The sequence below is a fragment of the Podarcis vaucheri genome, assembly GCF_965113315.1.
Source record: "Podarcis vaucheri genome assembly, chromosome: 7".
Classification (NCBI taxonomy): domain Eukaryota; kingdom Metazoa; phylum Chordata; class Lepidosauria; order Squamata; family Lacertidae; genus Podarcis; species Podarcis vaucheri.
Window position 1 is genome coordinate 19,765,838 of NC_138765.1, and position 14,723 is coordinate 19,780,560.

General features: G+C 48.6%; 1 protein-coding gene across 1 annotated transcript; it reads right to left on the reverse strand.

Moving 5' to 3' along the window:
* Positions 1-6,275: 6,275 nt before the first annotated feature.
* LOC309537244 (uncharacterized protein C8orf90 homolog) lies at positions 6,276-9,205 on the reverse strand. The gene is made up of 2 exons (XM_082231954.1): positions 9,019-9,205; positions 6,276-7,462 (listed from the first exon to the last, which is right to left on the reverse strand). The coding sequence occupies exons 1-2, from the start codon at positions 9,065-9,067 to the stop codon at positions 6,633-6,635; spliced, it is 879 nt and encodes a 292-aa protein (XP_082088080.1). The 5' UTR covers positions 9,068-9,205; the 3' UTR covers positions 6,276-6,632.
* Between the last annotated feature and the right edge of the window lie 5,518 nt (positions 9,206-14,723).

Here is a 14,723-nt window from a genome sequence, read left to right on the forward strand (position 1 = left end):
AAGCAGTGCACAGTTAAATTATGGCATTTGCTCCCTCAGGAGGCAGTGATGGTCACGAACTTGGACTGCTTTAAAAGAGGACTGGGCAAATTGCATAGGGTGGATGGTTGTTAAGTGCATTAACCACTCAGCTGACACTATTATTTATTTCTTTATTTTTACCCCTTCTCCAGGGAGGGAGTTCCAGAGTCTGGGAGCATCCACTGATTACCCCATATATATGTGTGTGTGTGTGTGTGTACATTACTTTTCTTCAATGGAACTTGGGACAAGGTACCGTATTTTTCGCTCTATAAGACGCTCCAGACCACAAGACACACCTAGTTTTTGGAGGAGGAAAACAAGGGGGGGAGGGGAAATTCTGAATCTCAGAAGCCAGAACAACAAGAGGGATCGCTGTGCAGTGATAGCAGCGATCCCTCTTTTGGGATAGCTGCGCAGCCTGCATTCGCTCCATAAGACGCACACACATTTCCCCTTACTTTTTAGGAGGGAAAAGGGAGTCTTATAGAGCAAAAAATACTGTACATAGAAGATGCAGGTACAGTGGTACCTCGGGTTAAGAACTTAATTCGTTCTGGAGGTCTGTTCTTAACCTGAAACTGTTCTTAACCTGAAGCACCACTTTAGCTAATGGGGCCTCCCGCTGCCGCCACGCTGCCTCTGCGCGATTTCTGTTCTCATCCTGAAGCAAAGTTCTTAACCCGAGGTACTATTTCTGGGTTAGCGGAGTCTGTAACCTGAAGCGTATGTAACCTGAGGTACCACTGTATTTTTCTTCCAGGCACAAACCCAGCTCCGGCCTTTCTTAGCTTAAGCAACCTTAGTGTAGGATTGGGGTGGGGAACATTAGGCCAGTGGGGGGTGGGGCATAGCTGTCAACTTTCAGATTTGAAAATAAGGGATCAGCAGCCTCACCTGTCCCGGGGACAGTCTACGGGATATCTAACAATCCGCGATAGCAGCGGGAAACGGCGCTGGAATAAGGGAATTTCCCTCCAAAAAAAAGGGAAGGTTGACAGCTGGGGGGGGGGAGGGAAATGTGACCTTTCCAGGTCTCCTATCTGACTCAAGCTAAGAGTTAACGATTGGGGGAGCTTCTTAATTATTTTTCTCTGTTATTACATGGTTGTTATGGGAAGCTGTCTTACCGAGTCCGACCGTTAGTCCCTTCTGACCCCTGGTCCTTCTGACCCCATTAGTCCCTTCTGACCCCTAGGGATGATGGGGTCCAACAAAAGTCAAACAAGTTTTGAGAAACACTGATTGGCAGTAGCTCTTTGAGGATATTCACACCTTTACCTGGAGATGCCAGGGATTGAACCTGGGACCTTCAAGATGCTCTACCACTAAGCTACAGGCCTTCCCCGAGTGGGTCTCACTTCCCTGCAGTTCAAGACGGACAGCCTTGTGACATCACCTGCTCTTTTTGGCCTGGATCCCTTCCAGTCGGGATTCAGGCCTCATCATGGGACTGAAACTGCCTTGGTCGCACTGGTTGATGATCTCCGATGGGCTGGGGACAAAGGTGAGAGCTGTTTCCTAGTTCTGCTGGATCTCTCAGTGGCCTTTGACACCATCAACCATAACATCCTTCTGGACCGTCTTGAGGGGCTGGGAGCTGGGGGCACTGTCATACAGTGGTTCCGCTCCTTCCTCCTGGACCGTGTTCAGAAAGTGGGGGGGGGGAGATGAGTGTTCAGACCCCTGGGCTCTCACTTGTGGGGTGCCTCAGGGTTCTGTCCTCTCCCCCATGCTTTTCAACATCTACATGCAGCCGCTGGGAGAGATCATCAAGGGGTTTGGGCTGGGTGTTCATCAGTATGCGGATGATACCCAGCTCTACCTCTCTTTCAAATCAGAACCAGTGAAGGCAGTGAAGGTCCTGTGTGAGTGTCTGGAGGCGGTTGGAGGTTGGATGGCGGCTAACAGATTGAGGTTGAATCCTGACAAGACAGAAGTACTGTTTTGGGGGGACAGGAGGCGGGCAGGTGTGGAGGATTCCCTGGTCCTGAATGGGGTAACTGTGCCCCTGAAGGACCAGGTGCGCAGCCTGGGAGTCATTTTGGACTCACAGCTGTCCATGGAGGCACAGGTCAGATCTGTGTCCAGGGCAGCTATTTACCAGCTCCATCTGGTACCTAGGCTGAGACCCTAACTGCCTGCGGACTGCCTCGCCAGAGTGGTGTATGCTCTGGTTATCTCCCGCTTGGACTACTGCAATGCGCTCTACATGGGGCTACCTTTGAAGGTGACCCGGAAACTAAAACTAATCCAGAACGCGGCAGCCAGACTGGTGACTGGGAGCGGCTGCTGAGACCATATAACACTGGTCTTGAAAGACCTACATTGGCTCCCAGTACGTTTCTGAGCACAATTCAAAGTGTTGGTGCTGACCTTTAAAGCCCTAAACGGCCTTGGTCCAGTATCATTCTACCCAGACACTGAGGTCCAGCACCGAGGGCCTTCTGGCGGTTCCCTCACTGCGAGAAGCCAAGTTACAGGGAACCAGGCAGAGGGCCTTCTTGGTAGTGGCGCCCTCCCTGTGGAACGCCCTCCCACCAGATGTCAAAGAGAACAACAACTACCAAACTTTTAGAAGACATCTGAAGGCAGCCCTGTTTAGGGAAGCTTTTAATGTTTGATGTATTACATTATTTTAATTTTTTTTTGGAAAGGAGTGGCTTTCCAAAAGAGTGGCTGGGGAAGCCCAGCCAGATGGGTGGGGTATAAATAATAAATTATTATTATTATTATAGTAGATTTGCATATCCTAATCTGCTCATGTGACTTCATGTTTCCTTGGTTCCATAGCAATTCTGAGTTTCAGGTCCCTCATGAGAGCAGCTCCAAAGTGATTGCTTTGAATAATGTTTAGATCAGGGATGGAGAACATGTAGCTTTCCAGGTGTTGAACTGCAACTCCATTCATCCCTGACCGCTGGCTAAGCTTTGAGAGGTGATGGGAGTTGTAGTTCCAAAGTCTGGGTGCGTACCAGGCTGCGGAAGGCAGCCGTACATTGTAGAAACAATTGCAGCAAAGTAAAATCACTTCCCTTTCCATCACTGTGTCCTCCCGTCAGGAGTGAGCCAGCAGTAAATCACACTGGCAAGTGGGAGTTAAGTCTTTATTAGCAGAAACATGATCTGCACAGGAGTGTCAGGCCTAATGAGCACAGCAACTCATCTCCTGCAGGTCTTGCTCCCCATGAAGCTGTTGCTGAGACTGAAGGTGACCACCTTCCCACAGGTGCTTAAGTCCCCCTCCTCTCTTCCCCAAGCAATTGGAGACTATGTATGTGTGTCACCAGTATCTCCTCTGCCCTTTTCATGCCTCTTCTGGTTCTGGGAGACCAAAGGAGAGGGAAGCTTGTTGAAGCAGACCCTACACTGGCTCCCAGTACGTTTCTGAGCACAATTCAAAGTGTTGGTGCTGACCTTTAAAGCTCTAAACAGCCTCGGTCCAGTATACCTGAAGGAGCGTCTCTACCTCCCCATTGTTCTGCCCGGACACTGAGGTCCAGTGCTGAGGGCCTTCTGGCGGTTCCCTCATTGTGAGAAGCCAAGTTACAGGGAACCAGGCAGAGGGCCTTCTCGGCAGTGGCACCCACCTTGTGGAATGCCCTCCCACCAGATGTCAAAGAGAAAAATAACTACAGTGGTGCCTCGCAAGACGAAATTAATTGGTTCCGCAAGTTTTTTCTTCTTGCGAGTTTTTCGTCTTGCGAAGCACGGTTTCCCATAGGAATGCATTGAAAATCAATTAATGCGTTCCTAGGGAAACCGCTTGCCAGGCTGGCGGTGCGGAGAAGGGCTTTTCTCCCCACCGCAAGCCTTCAGGACAGGTACGGGAACAGAGGGGAAGGCGCGCAGCGCTTTCCCTCTGTTCCCGGGGCTTGCGTGGGAGGAGGGTTTTTCCTCCGCACCGCCAACATTCAGAACAGCATTCTGAATGTTGGCGGTGGGAAGGAAAACCCTCCTCCCACCCCAAGTCTTCAGGAAAGCCATCCGATGCCGGGCGGGGGAAGGAGGCTTTCCCCCCCCCCCACCGCCTGGCATCGGAGCTTCGTTCTGATGCCGGGAGGGGGAAGGAGGCTTCCCCCCCCCCACCGCCCGGCATCGGAGCTTCGTTCCGATGCCGGGCGGGGGAAGGAGGCTTTCCCCCCCCCCGCCCGGCATCGGAGCTTTGTTCTGATGCCGGGCGGGGGAAGGAGGCTTTCCCCCCCCCCCCCGCCCGGCATCGGAGCTTCGTTCTGATGCCGGGAGGGGGAAGGAGGCTTTCCCCCCCCACCGCCCGGCATCGGAGCTTCGTTCTGATGCCGGGAGGGGGAAGGAGGCTTCCCCCCCCCCCGCCCGGCATCGGAGCTTCGTTCTGATGCCGGGCGGGGGGGGGGGGAGGAGGTCCGAGGACAGTGGGGAAGACGCGCTGCGCTTCCCCGCTGTCCCGGAGATTTCCCTATGGGCTGTCGTCTTGCGAAGCAAGCCCATAGGGAAATTCGTTTTGCGAAGCGCCTCCAAAACAGAAAACCCTTTCGTCTAGCGGGTTTTCCGTCTTGCGAGGCGTTCGTCTTGCGGGGTACCACTGTACTAAACTTTTAGAAGACATCTGAAGGCAGCCTTGTTTAGGGAAGCTTTTAATGTTTAATAGGTTAATGTATTTTAGTGTTTTGTTGGAAGCTGCCCAGAGTAGTTGGGGAAACCCAGCCAGATGGGCGGGGTATAAATAATAAATTATTATTATTATTATTATTATTATTATTATTATTATTATCTCTGTCTCTTGGCCTCTCTCCTGCCTCCTCACCTGCTTCAGCTTCTGCCTCTGATTCTGGACCGCTCTCTGCCACAGACTCTTCCTGCTCACTAAGCCCTGTTCCCCTTCAGCTTCCGACACCACCACTTCCCAGTCTTCTCTCTCTTCTTTCTCTGACCACTCATCACTGTCCCACCACCACTCCCCGGGCTCTGAGCCTTCTTCCCTTGGTTCTCCAGCCGGTTCCTCCTACTGATCCTTGGCATCCAGTCAGTCTTTGACGCCATCCAGTTTTCCCCAGCAGAGCTGTAACATCTTATTCCAAAGGCGAAAGCATCCTCCGCAGCTCATGCTCACCACACTGCCAAACGTTGTGGGGATCAGATCACTCCCCTCTGCTACCGCTTGGAATCCACAGTGTGAATCTAGAAGGGATGTCCAACTTTGGTGGATACATTTAATCAGTTGTGTGACGATGAGGACAGAAGAACAAAGAGAATCTACTTTCCTGCCCACCCTCTCTCCCAGCACTTCTGAATTTTTAAATTTATTTTAAATGTTTGTTGCTTTTCTACAAAGCACTCTTGGTGGTGTGCAACAAAGCTAAACTAAAATGACTAACGAAAGAAATAGAAAACCATTTACAAAAAACAAAATCCAGCACAGCAAGGAAATTATTGGTAAGAGCTAGAGCAAAAAAAACCCAAACACAAATCAGCAGATACTTTGTCTGTGGAGGGGTTGGAAAACAAGTTTGTCTTCATTTTCTGGTAAAACATGAATAGTTAAGAGAGTAAAGAATCTTCTCTGGGAAGATTCTTCCACAATGTAGGTTCTACCACTGAGAAGACCCTCCACCATTCAGTGAAACCACACACCCTCCTAAAGGATGTTACAGTTGCTGAGGTTTCATAGAATTGTAGAGTTTGAGGGGACTCGAAGGGTCATCTAGGTGACAGGACCATCTAAGCTCTGCTTAAAAGCCTCAAATGAAGGCAGTGGCGTAGCGTAGGGGGTGCAGGGGGGGCCAGCCGCACCGGGTGCAACATCTGGGGGTTAGGGTGCGCAAATTACTTGCCTTGCCCCGGGTGCTGACAACCCACGCTACACCACTGAATGAAGGAGAATCCATAACCTAAGGGAGACTCTTCCACTGTCCCTGGACCTGAGAGCAAGGGTTGGAAGAAGTGGGAGGATGTTCTCCCTAAAGCATGCTAGGCTCAAGACTGCTCAGGGTTTATAAAGGTAATTGCAACCACCTTGAATTGGGTCCAGTAGTTTGGTGGCATCCTGGACAGCTGTGGCAATACAAATACCTTCTTTTCGTGGTCTTTTCTGTTGGAACAGTCAGGCCACAAAATTCTATACCAGCTGCCCATATTCAAGGGTAGCCCCTGCATAGAGCACATTGCAGTAGTCCAGTCTACAGATTGGTGTAGAAGTATTTTTACTTAGAAAGCAAGTGACTATTGGACAGCGCCTGCCCCCATCCCAATGATCTCAACACCAAAGCTCTACAGAGTGGAAGACAGAAAGCTTTTTTTATTAATGTCCTCTCTAGGGAGCCAGACTCTGGTTGCAAGGTGGACATCTGTTGCTGTACGCAAAGTGTTTAGCAGCTCAGCTGCTAGCCTCAGTTAGATGTTCAGAGCACCAATGCTGAGAAGAGCTGGGATGAAGGTGTTGGGTCTTTTAAAAAGTCTTTAAAATACGTCCTGCTTGGGGACTATTGCTAACATCTGGAATAGTGGTGGTCAACATGATGCCCTGCAGATGTTTCCATCACCCCTGACTAATATCCAAGCTACAAGGACTGATGGGAGCTCAATACCTGGAGAGTATCAGGTTGCCTTCCTTTGATCTAGAATGTCCAAGAGGACTAAAACTGCCCATGATGTGTGGGGCTCATGAACTGGAGGTTGATGGACTGCATTGGTGCTGAGCTTGGGATAGCTATTGGGGCAGGTTGGATGTTCCTGTGGCCTTTGCCGTCTTGCAGGAGGAAAGGCGGCTCGCCGGGAGCCGCAGCCACGCAGGGCACGCTGGTGATGACCATGATGTCCGGCCGCAAGGTGGGACTCGTTTCTTGCGGCGTGGGCAGCCCAGGAGCGCCGGCGAGGGACGCTTTGCTGGCATAACTGAGAGCCAGTTGCTCCAAACGCCTCTTCTTGAAGAATGCCTGGGTGGTGGCATGCAGCGGCTGGAGGAGGTGAGGGACCGGTTGCCCTGGATGCAGGAAGAAATCGAAGCCGGAGCAGTCCGAGGGGTCGTACGCCAGCTGGCGGGACGCCTCCCCCTTGCTGGGCCAGGCGAAAGGGAACGGGAGGGTGAAATCTTCCGTGAGCACCCGGATCGCAAAGTCATCCTCCTTGCCAAACTCTTTGTAGGCTCTCTGGATGCTGCGGAAATGGTCCTCCCACTTTTTCATGTCTCCGTCGTAGATATCTGGGAAGGAGCCCGGGAGAGTTTGGACCAGCCTCGGGGGTGATGAGGTGGTTGCTGCGGTGGAGCCCGGCAGGCTGTAGACAACTCCGGGAGAGGTGTTGTGTGGAGCCGCCTGGCTAAAGAGATGGGGCGATGGCAGAAGAGGTGGAGGAAGCAGGAAGTCTTGCGAGGGGTTCCCTCCCCCAGGCTTGGTACCGCTTGCTGCAATGGGGAGGGGCTTGCCCTGTTGCAGCGGGGCAGGGAGACCTGGGATCCCTTCATCACCTGTGAGTGTACAACCCAAAGGGTCAGGATCGAATGGCAGCAAATCCACTCATTCGCTTGCTGGAGACAAGTTGCTCTGAGTCTCTGGTGAGCAGGATGCCCGAGATACTACAGATAATCACCCCAGATATCTCATTGGTGCTGTGATTTGGAGTAGGTAAGAAACAGCAGAGATCCCCCTTTGAACAGTGGGAGAGATTCTCACTTTTGCTTTCTCCGTACCCTAGCACAAATGAGATAAGACACGCCCCCCCCACACACAACTCTCTCACTAAGAGGAACACAGTGATGACCCAAGAGAATGACTGGAACAATGGAACACCTTGACGAGTGCCAGAGCGCACAGAAATGCCATTTACCTTCCCACCACAGTGGTACCTATTTATCTCCTTGTACTGGTGTGCTTTCAAACTGCTAGATTGGCAGGAGCTGGGGCAGAGCAACGGAAGCTCACTCCATCGCGGGGATTCGTACCACTAAGCTTCCGATCGGCAAGCCCGATCGGCTTTGTGGTTTAGACTAACTAGTAAGCTAAACTATCTGTAGACCTCCAACTAGATTTGACAGTAGTTTTGCAAAAGAGACAAAGGAAGATCCACACAAAGGTTTTTCAATAGTGACACCTATTCTACCCAACAGTTATTACTCCCCACCCCTTTCCAATAAAATTTACTGATAGGTCCAAGACCTTTTCATTTATCAAGGCCTTTTAAAGGTGAACTGGATGAATGATGAGCTTTTTCTTACTGCTTTTCTTCTTGTGCTTTATCCTTGAATTATTTGGGGTGTGTTTTTTTATTTTTATGGCAGGGTGACATTTTTGGGAGGGCTGCATTGGTGTGTATAAGCTGGGGTCAGTCCTGTTGGGCAAAGCAGCTCTCTAAGGATACTAATATGCCAGCCAATATGCTAGTTTCATTCAACTGTGACCTCAAGAGAGTCAGGATGTGTAAGCATGGAAGTGGATTTGGCAAATGAAAGTGGGGGAAAAGATGATGACCGTCGAAAACAAAGGGATGGGTGGATAAAGGAACTGAGAGAATGTGACAGATGGAGAGTGGCCGATAGGCAGTGAAGAAGCTGATGAGAAAGGTGAAAAACTTTTACAGTCTACATGGGTCCAGTTTTCTTATGAGTGGCATTGATTTGTGGAGTCTATCAGCCTTTGCAAGCCTGGACCATTCCAGATGTTTTGGGCTGCCACTGGAGCTGCTGGGAGTTGTTGACCAAACCATCTGCAAAGCTCCAGGTTGGCAAAAGCGGGTCTCCATCATTCCTCTATACTTCATTTCAGCTACTAGTTCTCCTTGAAGATCACATAATGTTCAGCCAAGCCCCTTCTTCTCAAAGAGCTCCACCAAGGGCTTCCAAGCCACCACACCTTCCTCTGGGTTGTCCGTTTAGGGTCAGCCAGCACAATTTAGGAGGCTGAATTGGGCCATGGAACTCCTGGTTCACAGTCTCAATTCTGCACCCTTCTGTTTTGTTTTTCCTACAACTAGTTAGGCTCTTGCTTTCCCTCTCAGACCCTGCAATGTTCTTCCCAGATCCATCACCTGAAGGCCGAGGTGGGTTATCCAAAGTCTCTGGAACTAAGGAAGCCATTGTAACTCATGAGAGGTGGATACGGAAACGGGTTGGGGGAACAATTGTTGACTATAGTCGCCTAGGAAACTACAATGGCTCTATGATGACATCACAACAGATGAATGGGGACGAAGGGGGCAGCATAGTGATGCAAACAATGAGTGCTGAATGGGGGGAAATGGCTCTTTGTTTTATTCTGGTGGTGGGGAAATAAAAAATATTGAGGGCTGTTGATGCGTGGGGGGTGGGCGGGTGGAGGAATTAACCAAGGGGCGCACGCAAGCGTTAATTTTATTATATTATTTAATTTATAACAATATTTATTAACCACCAACTCATAAAAAGAAAACATGGCTGTGCACCATGAAACCACTACGACATCTTAAAATAAAGAACAAATGACCAACACTGAACTGGATTTAGTATCTTAATTGTATATATAAACAATAATGAATATTATCCCTGCAGTCTTCCTGAACCTAGTACCCTCAAGATGTTTGGACTAGAACTCCCAGCACCCTAGACTGTGGGCACCAGCATGAGAATCTGGGGCATATTCTAATTGTTCTCTAGCTGGAGGGGAAGAAAAGGGTGGAGGAGGAAGTGGAATAAGATAAAGGATATTTCCAAGCCCTCCTCAATACCCTGCAGTCAACTAAAGACAACCAAACATGTCCTGTCTCCCGCCCCCAACCTCCCTCACTGCCAAGGGAAAATAAAAAATGAATAGAAAGAGAACCTACCCAAGTGATGCTGACACAGAAACCTCCCACATACACTAAGTAAAATAATACAAGTTTACTATCCCCCTCTCCCTCTTCTCTCCCCCCACCTCTCTTCTCCCCAATACTGTATACAACATTGAAATTTCACCTGGCATCACCATGACCTGTGCCTGACAGCATAACATTTGCTTTTCATGGTTAAAGGTAAAGGACCCCTGGATGGCTAAGTCCAGTCAAAGGTGGCTATGGGGTTGCAGCGCTCATCTCGCTTTCAGGCCTAGGGAGCCGGCGTTTGTCCACAGACAGTTTTCTGGGTCATGTAGCCAGCATGACTAAACTACTTCTGGTGCAACAGGACACTGTGATGGAAACCAGAGCGCACGGAAACACCGTTTGCCTTCCTGACGCAGCGGTACCTATTTATCTACTTGCATGGTGTGCTTTCGAACTGCTAGGTTGGCAGGAGCTGGGACAGAGCAACAGGAGCTCACCCCATCGCAGGGATTTGAACCGCTGATCTTCCGATCAGCAAGCCCAAGAGGCTCAGTGGTTTAGACCGCAGCGGCACCTGCATCCCAATTGCTTTTCATGGAGGTTGAGTTAAAATGATCCTCTAGAACAGAGAAACTTTTCTGACTCCGGCATCACCTTTAGTTCCATCATTTAACATGGGACCCAGCTTTTTTTAAAAAAAAAAAAAAAATATGTGTGCCTTTTCTCTCCCTTTAGAGGAGGGGCCATACCTAGGATGTAGAGCATCTGCTTTGCATGCTAAAGAGCCCAGGTAAAACCTGGCATCTCCAACCTCTGGAAAGAGTTTTATCCAAAACCTTTTAAAGTTGCTGGTTGGACCAGTGGTCCAACTCAGTTTATGCTGGCTTCTTAAATTCCCTTCCTTGCCAGCTGTGGACACTGCACAAGCACGTTGCTTGTGAAATATTCATGCCTCCTTTTCTTGATTACATCTCTGAACCATCAAAAAATAAATAAAACGTCAATTGAAGACCAATGACTTACAAGAACAAGTAGCAGCTTGCGATTCTATCCACTAGGTGGCAGTCATAGACCTCTATTTTGCCTCTCCTTTGAGAGTGCTCGATTTATAAAGTGAGACTGACAGCTCCGTTGTCCAAATATGAGACATGTATTTAAATTTGCTCTGTTTCCCCAAGCAAAAAGGTGTTGTAAATAAAACTGTCCCTTCTCTTCTAAATCAGGCATTTTTTAAAAAAAAAAATGCCATGTAATATAAATTTAAGCACAACCCATTGTTCGACTCACACTGGGGTAGCATGCGGCCAAGAGTGACTTACAGGAGATGAGGAGGTGAGGCTGGGATGGTGGTTTTCAGCAACTCTGAGATGCCCAGGGTGGCTTGAGTAACAGAGCTGCAGGTGTTGTGGCGGCTGCTGCCTGGCCGTAGTTTAGACCAGCGGTTGCTAAAGGGGGCAGTACCACTCCCTGGGGGGTGCACTAAAAGGACAAGGGGTGGAAATCTTAAGAGAACAGCTGCTGCCAGCAGGGTTCTCAAAATTTAGCAGGCAGAGGGGTGGTGCTGTGGTCTAAACCACTGAGCTTCTTGGACTTGCCAGTCAGGTCGGCGGTTCAAATCCCTGTGACGGGGTGAGCTCCCATTGCTTTGTCTCAGCTCCTGCCAACCTAGCAGCTCAAAAGCACACCAGTGCAAGTAGATAAACAGGCACTGCTGCAGCGGGAAGGTAAATGGCATTTCCGTGCACCACTGGGATGAAAGGGTTTGGAATTGGCGGGTTCTTGGTTGGGCGTTTCTGGTTCAGCCAGGGCTACGCCAGCAAAACCCCCTCCCCTTGGCTGAGCCTTAGATCTGATGGCATAATTCCCTCATCGTGGATCAGAACAGAAGCCAGTATAAGTCCCCAAAGGGGTCACCCTGGCATGTGTGGTGGAAGTGGCCCAAGGACAGGAGAATCTTACACCTGTTCCAACCCTACCATCTTGATTATGTGACCTGCCAAACCAGAGAAATGAAGCAGGTGAAAAGGGCAGTGTAAATCAAGCTCCTTGTGAACGGAGTTTGGAAGTGGAGTTAAGTTAACCCAACACGACACAGCAGCAGCAAAAGTTGTGCCAGCTTTCTCTTGTTAGGATTGTTCTGTGAATATTTAAAGGAATGTATTTGGCCTGGCTTTTTGCTGATGGGGGCATTGTGTGAACACTGCGGGGGGGGGGGGAACCTGTGTACATGAGTACAGTTGTACCTTGGTTCACGAATGCCTTGCGACTCAAACATTTTGGCTCCCTAATGCCGCAAACCCGGAAGTGAGTGTTCCGGTTTGCGAACGTTCTTTGGAACCCGAATGTCTTGACGCGGCAGAAGCTCCTGCGGCCAATCGGAAGCTGCGCCTTGGTTTTTGAATGTTTTCGGAAGCTGAGCAGATTTCTGGAACGGATTCCATTTGAGAACCAAGGTACGGCTGTACTGGGAATTTCACAATCAAATCACACCTGGAAGCACCCTTAGTCTTCAAGAAACCACAAGACCCCATTGCACCAACTTCCAGATGATAGACACTAGCTTTTAATTAAACTAAGTAAGTATGTAAGTAAGTAAGTAAGTAAGTAAGTAAGTAAGTAAGTAGATACTGCAAATCTTAAAGTTGCTCATTCCTGGATTAGATTAGACTAGGCCTGTGAGTTATTTTGTTAGCTAATAAATGAGCACGGTTGTGCAGGCATGTGTGCAAAAATTTTGGCCGATGCTATAGATCTTTTGAATGGGTCCAGTATAAAGAGTTCCCAATCTGGAACCAATCCCAGGCGGTGTCCTTTTAAAAGAAGGTTGGTTTTCAAGTCTTAGTGGGTGATAAGGTCTAGTTTCATTCCAGGAAGAAAAGCCACTGCTGATTTCTGCAGATGGCATCTCTGATAAGCACATACAAGGTCAGTTACCCAGATTCCAGCCCTGCTTAGTTGGCACGGCTACCTAGAGTCCGCTGAAGCCATCAGCATTCAGTGGAACAGGCCCTGTTACAGGTGTCACATAATACTTTTCCTGCTTTTGTAAAAAAATAATGGAATCATAGAACTGTAGAGTTGGAAGGGACCTTGAGGATCACTTAGTCCAACCCGCTGTAATGCGGGTGTTGCTGTGGTCTAAACCAATGAGCCTCTTGGGCTTGCCGATCAGAAGGTCAGCAGTTCGAATCCCCATGATGGATTGAGCTCCCGTTGCTCTGTCCCAGCTCCTGCCAACCTAGCATTTCGAAAGCACACCCCAGTGCAAGTAGGTAAATAGGTACCACTCCGGCGGGAAGGTAAATGGTGTTTCCATGCACTCTGGTTTCCATCACATTGTTTCATTGTGCCAGAAGCGATTTAGTCATGCTGGCCACATGACCTGGAAAGTTGTCTGCAGACAAACGCCAGCTCCCTCGGCCTGAAAGTGAGATGAGCGCCCAGCCCCAGTCACCTTTGACTGGACTTAACCATCCAGGGGTCCTTTACCTTTTTTACCTATGTAGCAATGCAGAAATATGCAGCTGTCTCATATGGGGATCAAACCTGCAACTGATCTTTCCGTGTGGCAGCACCTAATTCATACTATGATAGAATCATAGAATCATAGAATCATAGAGTTGGACTGGACCAAGTGGATCAACTAGACCAAACCCCTGCAATGTAGGAGTTTTTGCCCAATGTGGGGCTCAAACCCACAACCCTGAGATTAAGAGCCTCATGCTCTACCAAAACAATACAAGACATTCTTTGAAACCCACTCTTACCTGAATAAACTCATGTGAAGCGTGGAATCTCAGCCAGCTTGGATTAATCTCAAATTTCTTGGTAGAGAACCAAATTTCTAACAGAAATTATTTTCTGTTATTTGTTTGTTTGGTTGTATGTTTGTTTACTTGTATGTACGTCTGTTTTCTCATAAATGTATTTATTTTAAATTAATAAAGTTATATATTTTTTTAAAAAAGAAAAAAAGAACCAAATTCTGTTAGTTATGTATGCAGTTGGCTTTTCTTCTTTTCTTTGTCTTCAGACTGCCACTCTTGGTGCAATAGGGATTCCAGGGTATACCAGAAAGTTACTTTTGCACAATTAAAGTGCATTACAGCACTCTGTTACCCTAGCACAAGAAATCCACTTCAAAACAAAACAAAAACCCAGTCATTTTATGGTAAGGAAAGCGAGAAGTGCGAACTAAACAAAGGATTTGCAGGAAGATGTATAAACTCCACACAAGCAAATTATTGTAGTATCGCCCCACAGACAAATGAGAATGAATGCTCAAGGAAGACCAGACATAAAAGGGACGGCATATCCTGTTTCACCACTTGAGGTGGAACAGGAAGTGCCATCCTACCCTGCTGCCATCACACTTCCTGTGCCACCGCCTCCACCGCTGTTGAAGTGGTGTCGGCACTGGTGCCGATTTCCAGTGAGATCTCGCAAAATCTCATGAGACCTTGCCAAACTCTCATGAGATATTGTGGAGTGCATGAGATCTCATGAGATCTTGGTGAGATCTTGCTGGAAATCAGTGTGGTTTTTCTGCGAGTGGTAGAGGAGGCAGGGTGTGTTGTGCCTTGGACGCCCTGTTTTGGGGGGCTTCCAATGCCCATAGCGGCTGCTTCACCCCATTTCATGGGTGGGCCAGCCCTGTGACATAGTGTAAGCTTTGTGCAAGTTTCCATACAGAATTCAAAGTGCTGGTTATGACCTATAATGCCCTATATGGCTTGGGCCCAGGCTGCCGAAAAGAATCCTCAATTCTGAGTGCAATGTCAATAATAAAGGGTTTCCAATAACCCTTAAAGTTTCTGTCTGAGGTTTTCAGTAAACTAATAATTTCACCAAACTAAGTCATTTATCTTGCTAATCATAAGCTTGGTCGAGTTTGCAGTTTTTATGTCGTTGCAAGTATTAGGTAAGGTAAAAGTAAATGACCCCTGGATGGTTAA

Bases quoted from the DNA above. Each gene is read 5' to 3' on its own strand.
- LOC309537244 (XM_082231954.1), bottom strand. From the start codon at position 9,067: ATGGCTTCCTTAGTTCCAGAGACTTTGGATAACCCACCTCGGCCTTCA. The intron at 7,463-9,018 runs GTGATGGATCTG...GTACACTCACAG, and splicing joins TAACCCACCTCGGCCTTCAG to GTGATGAAGGGATCCCAGGT.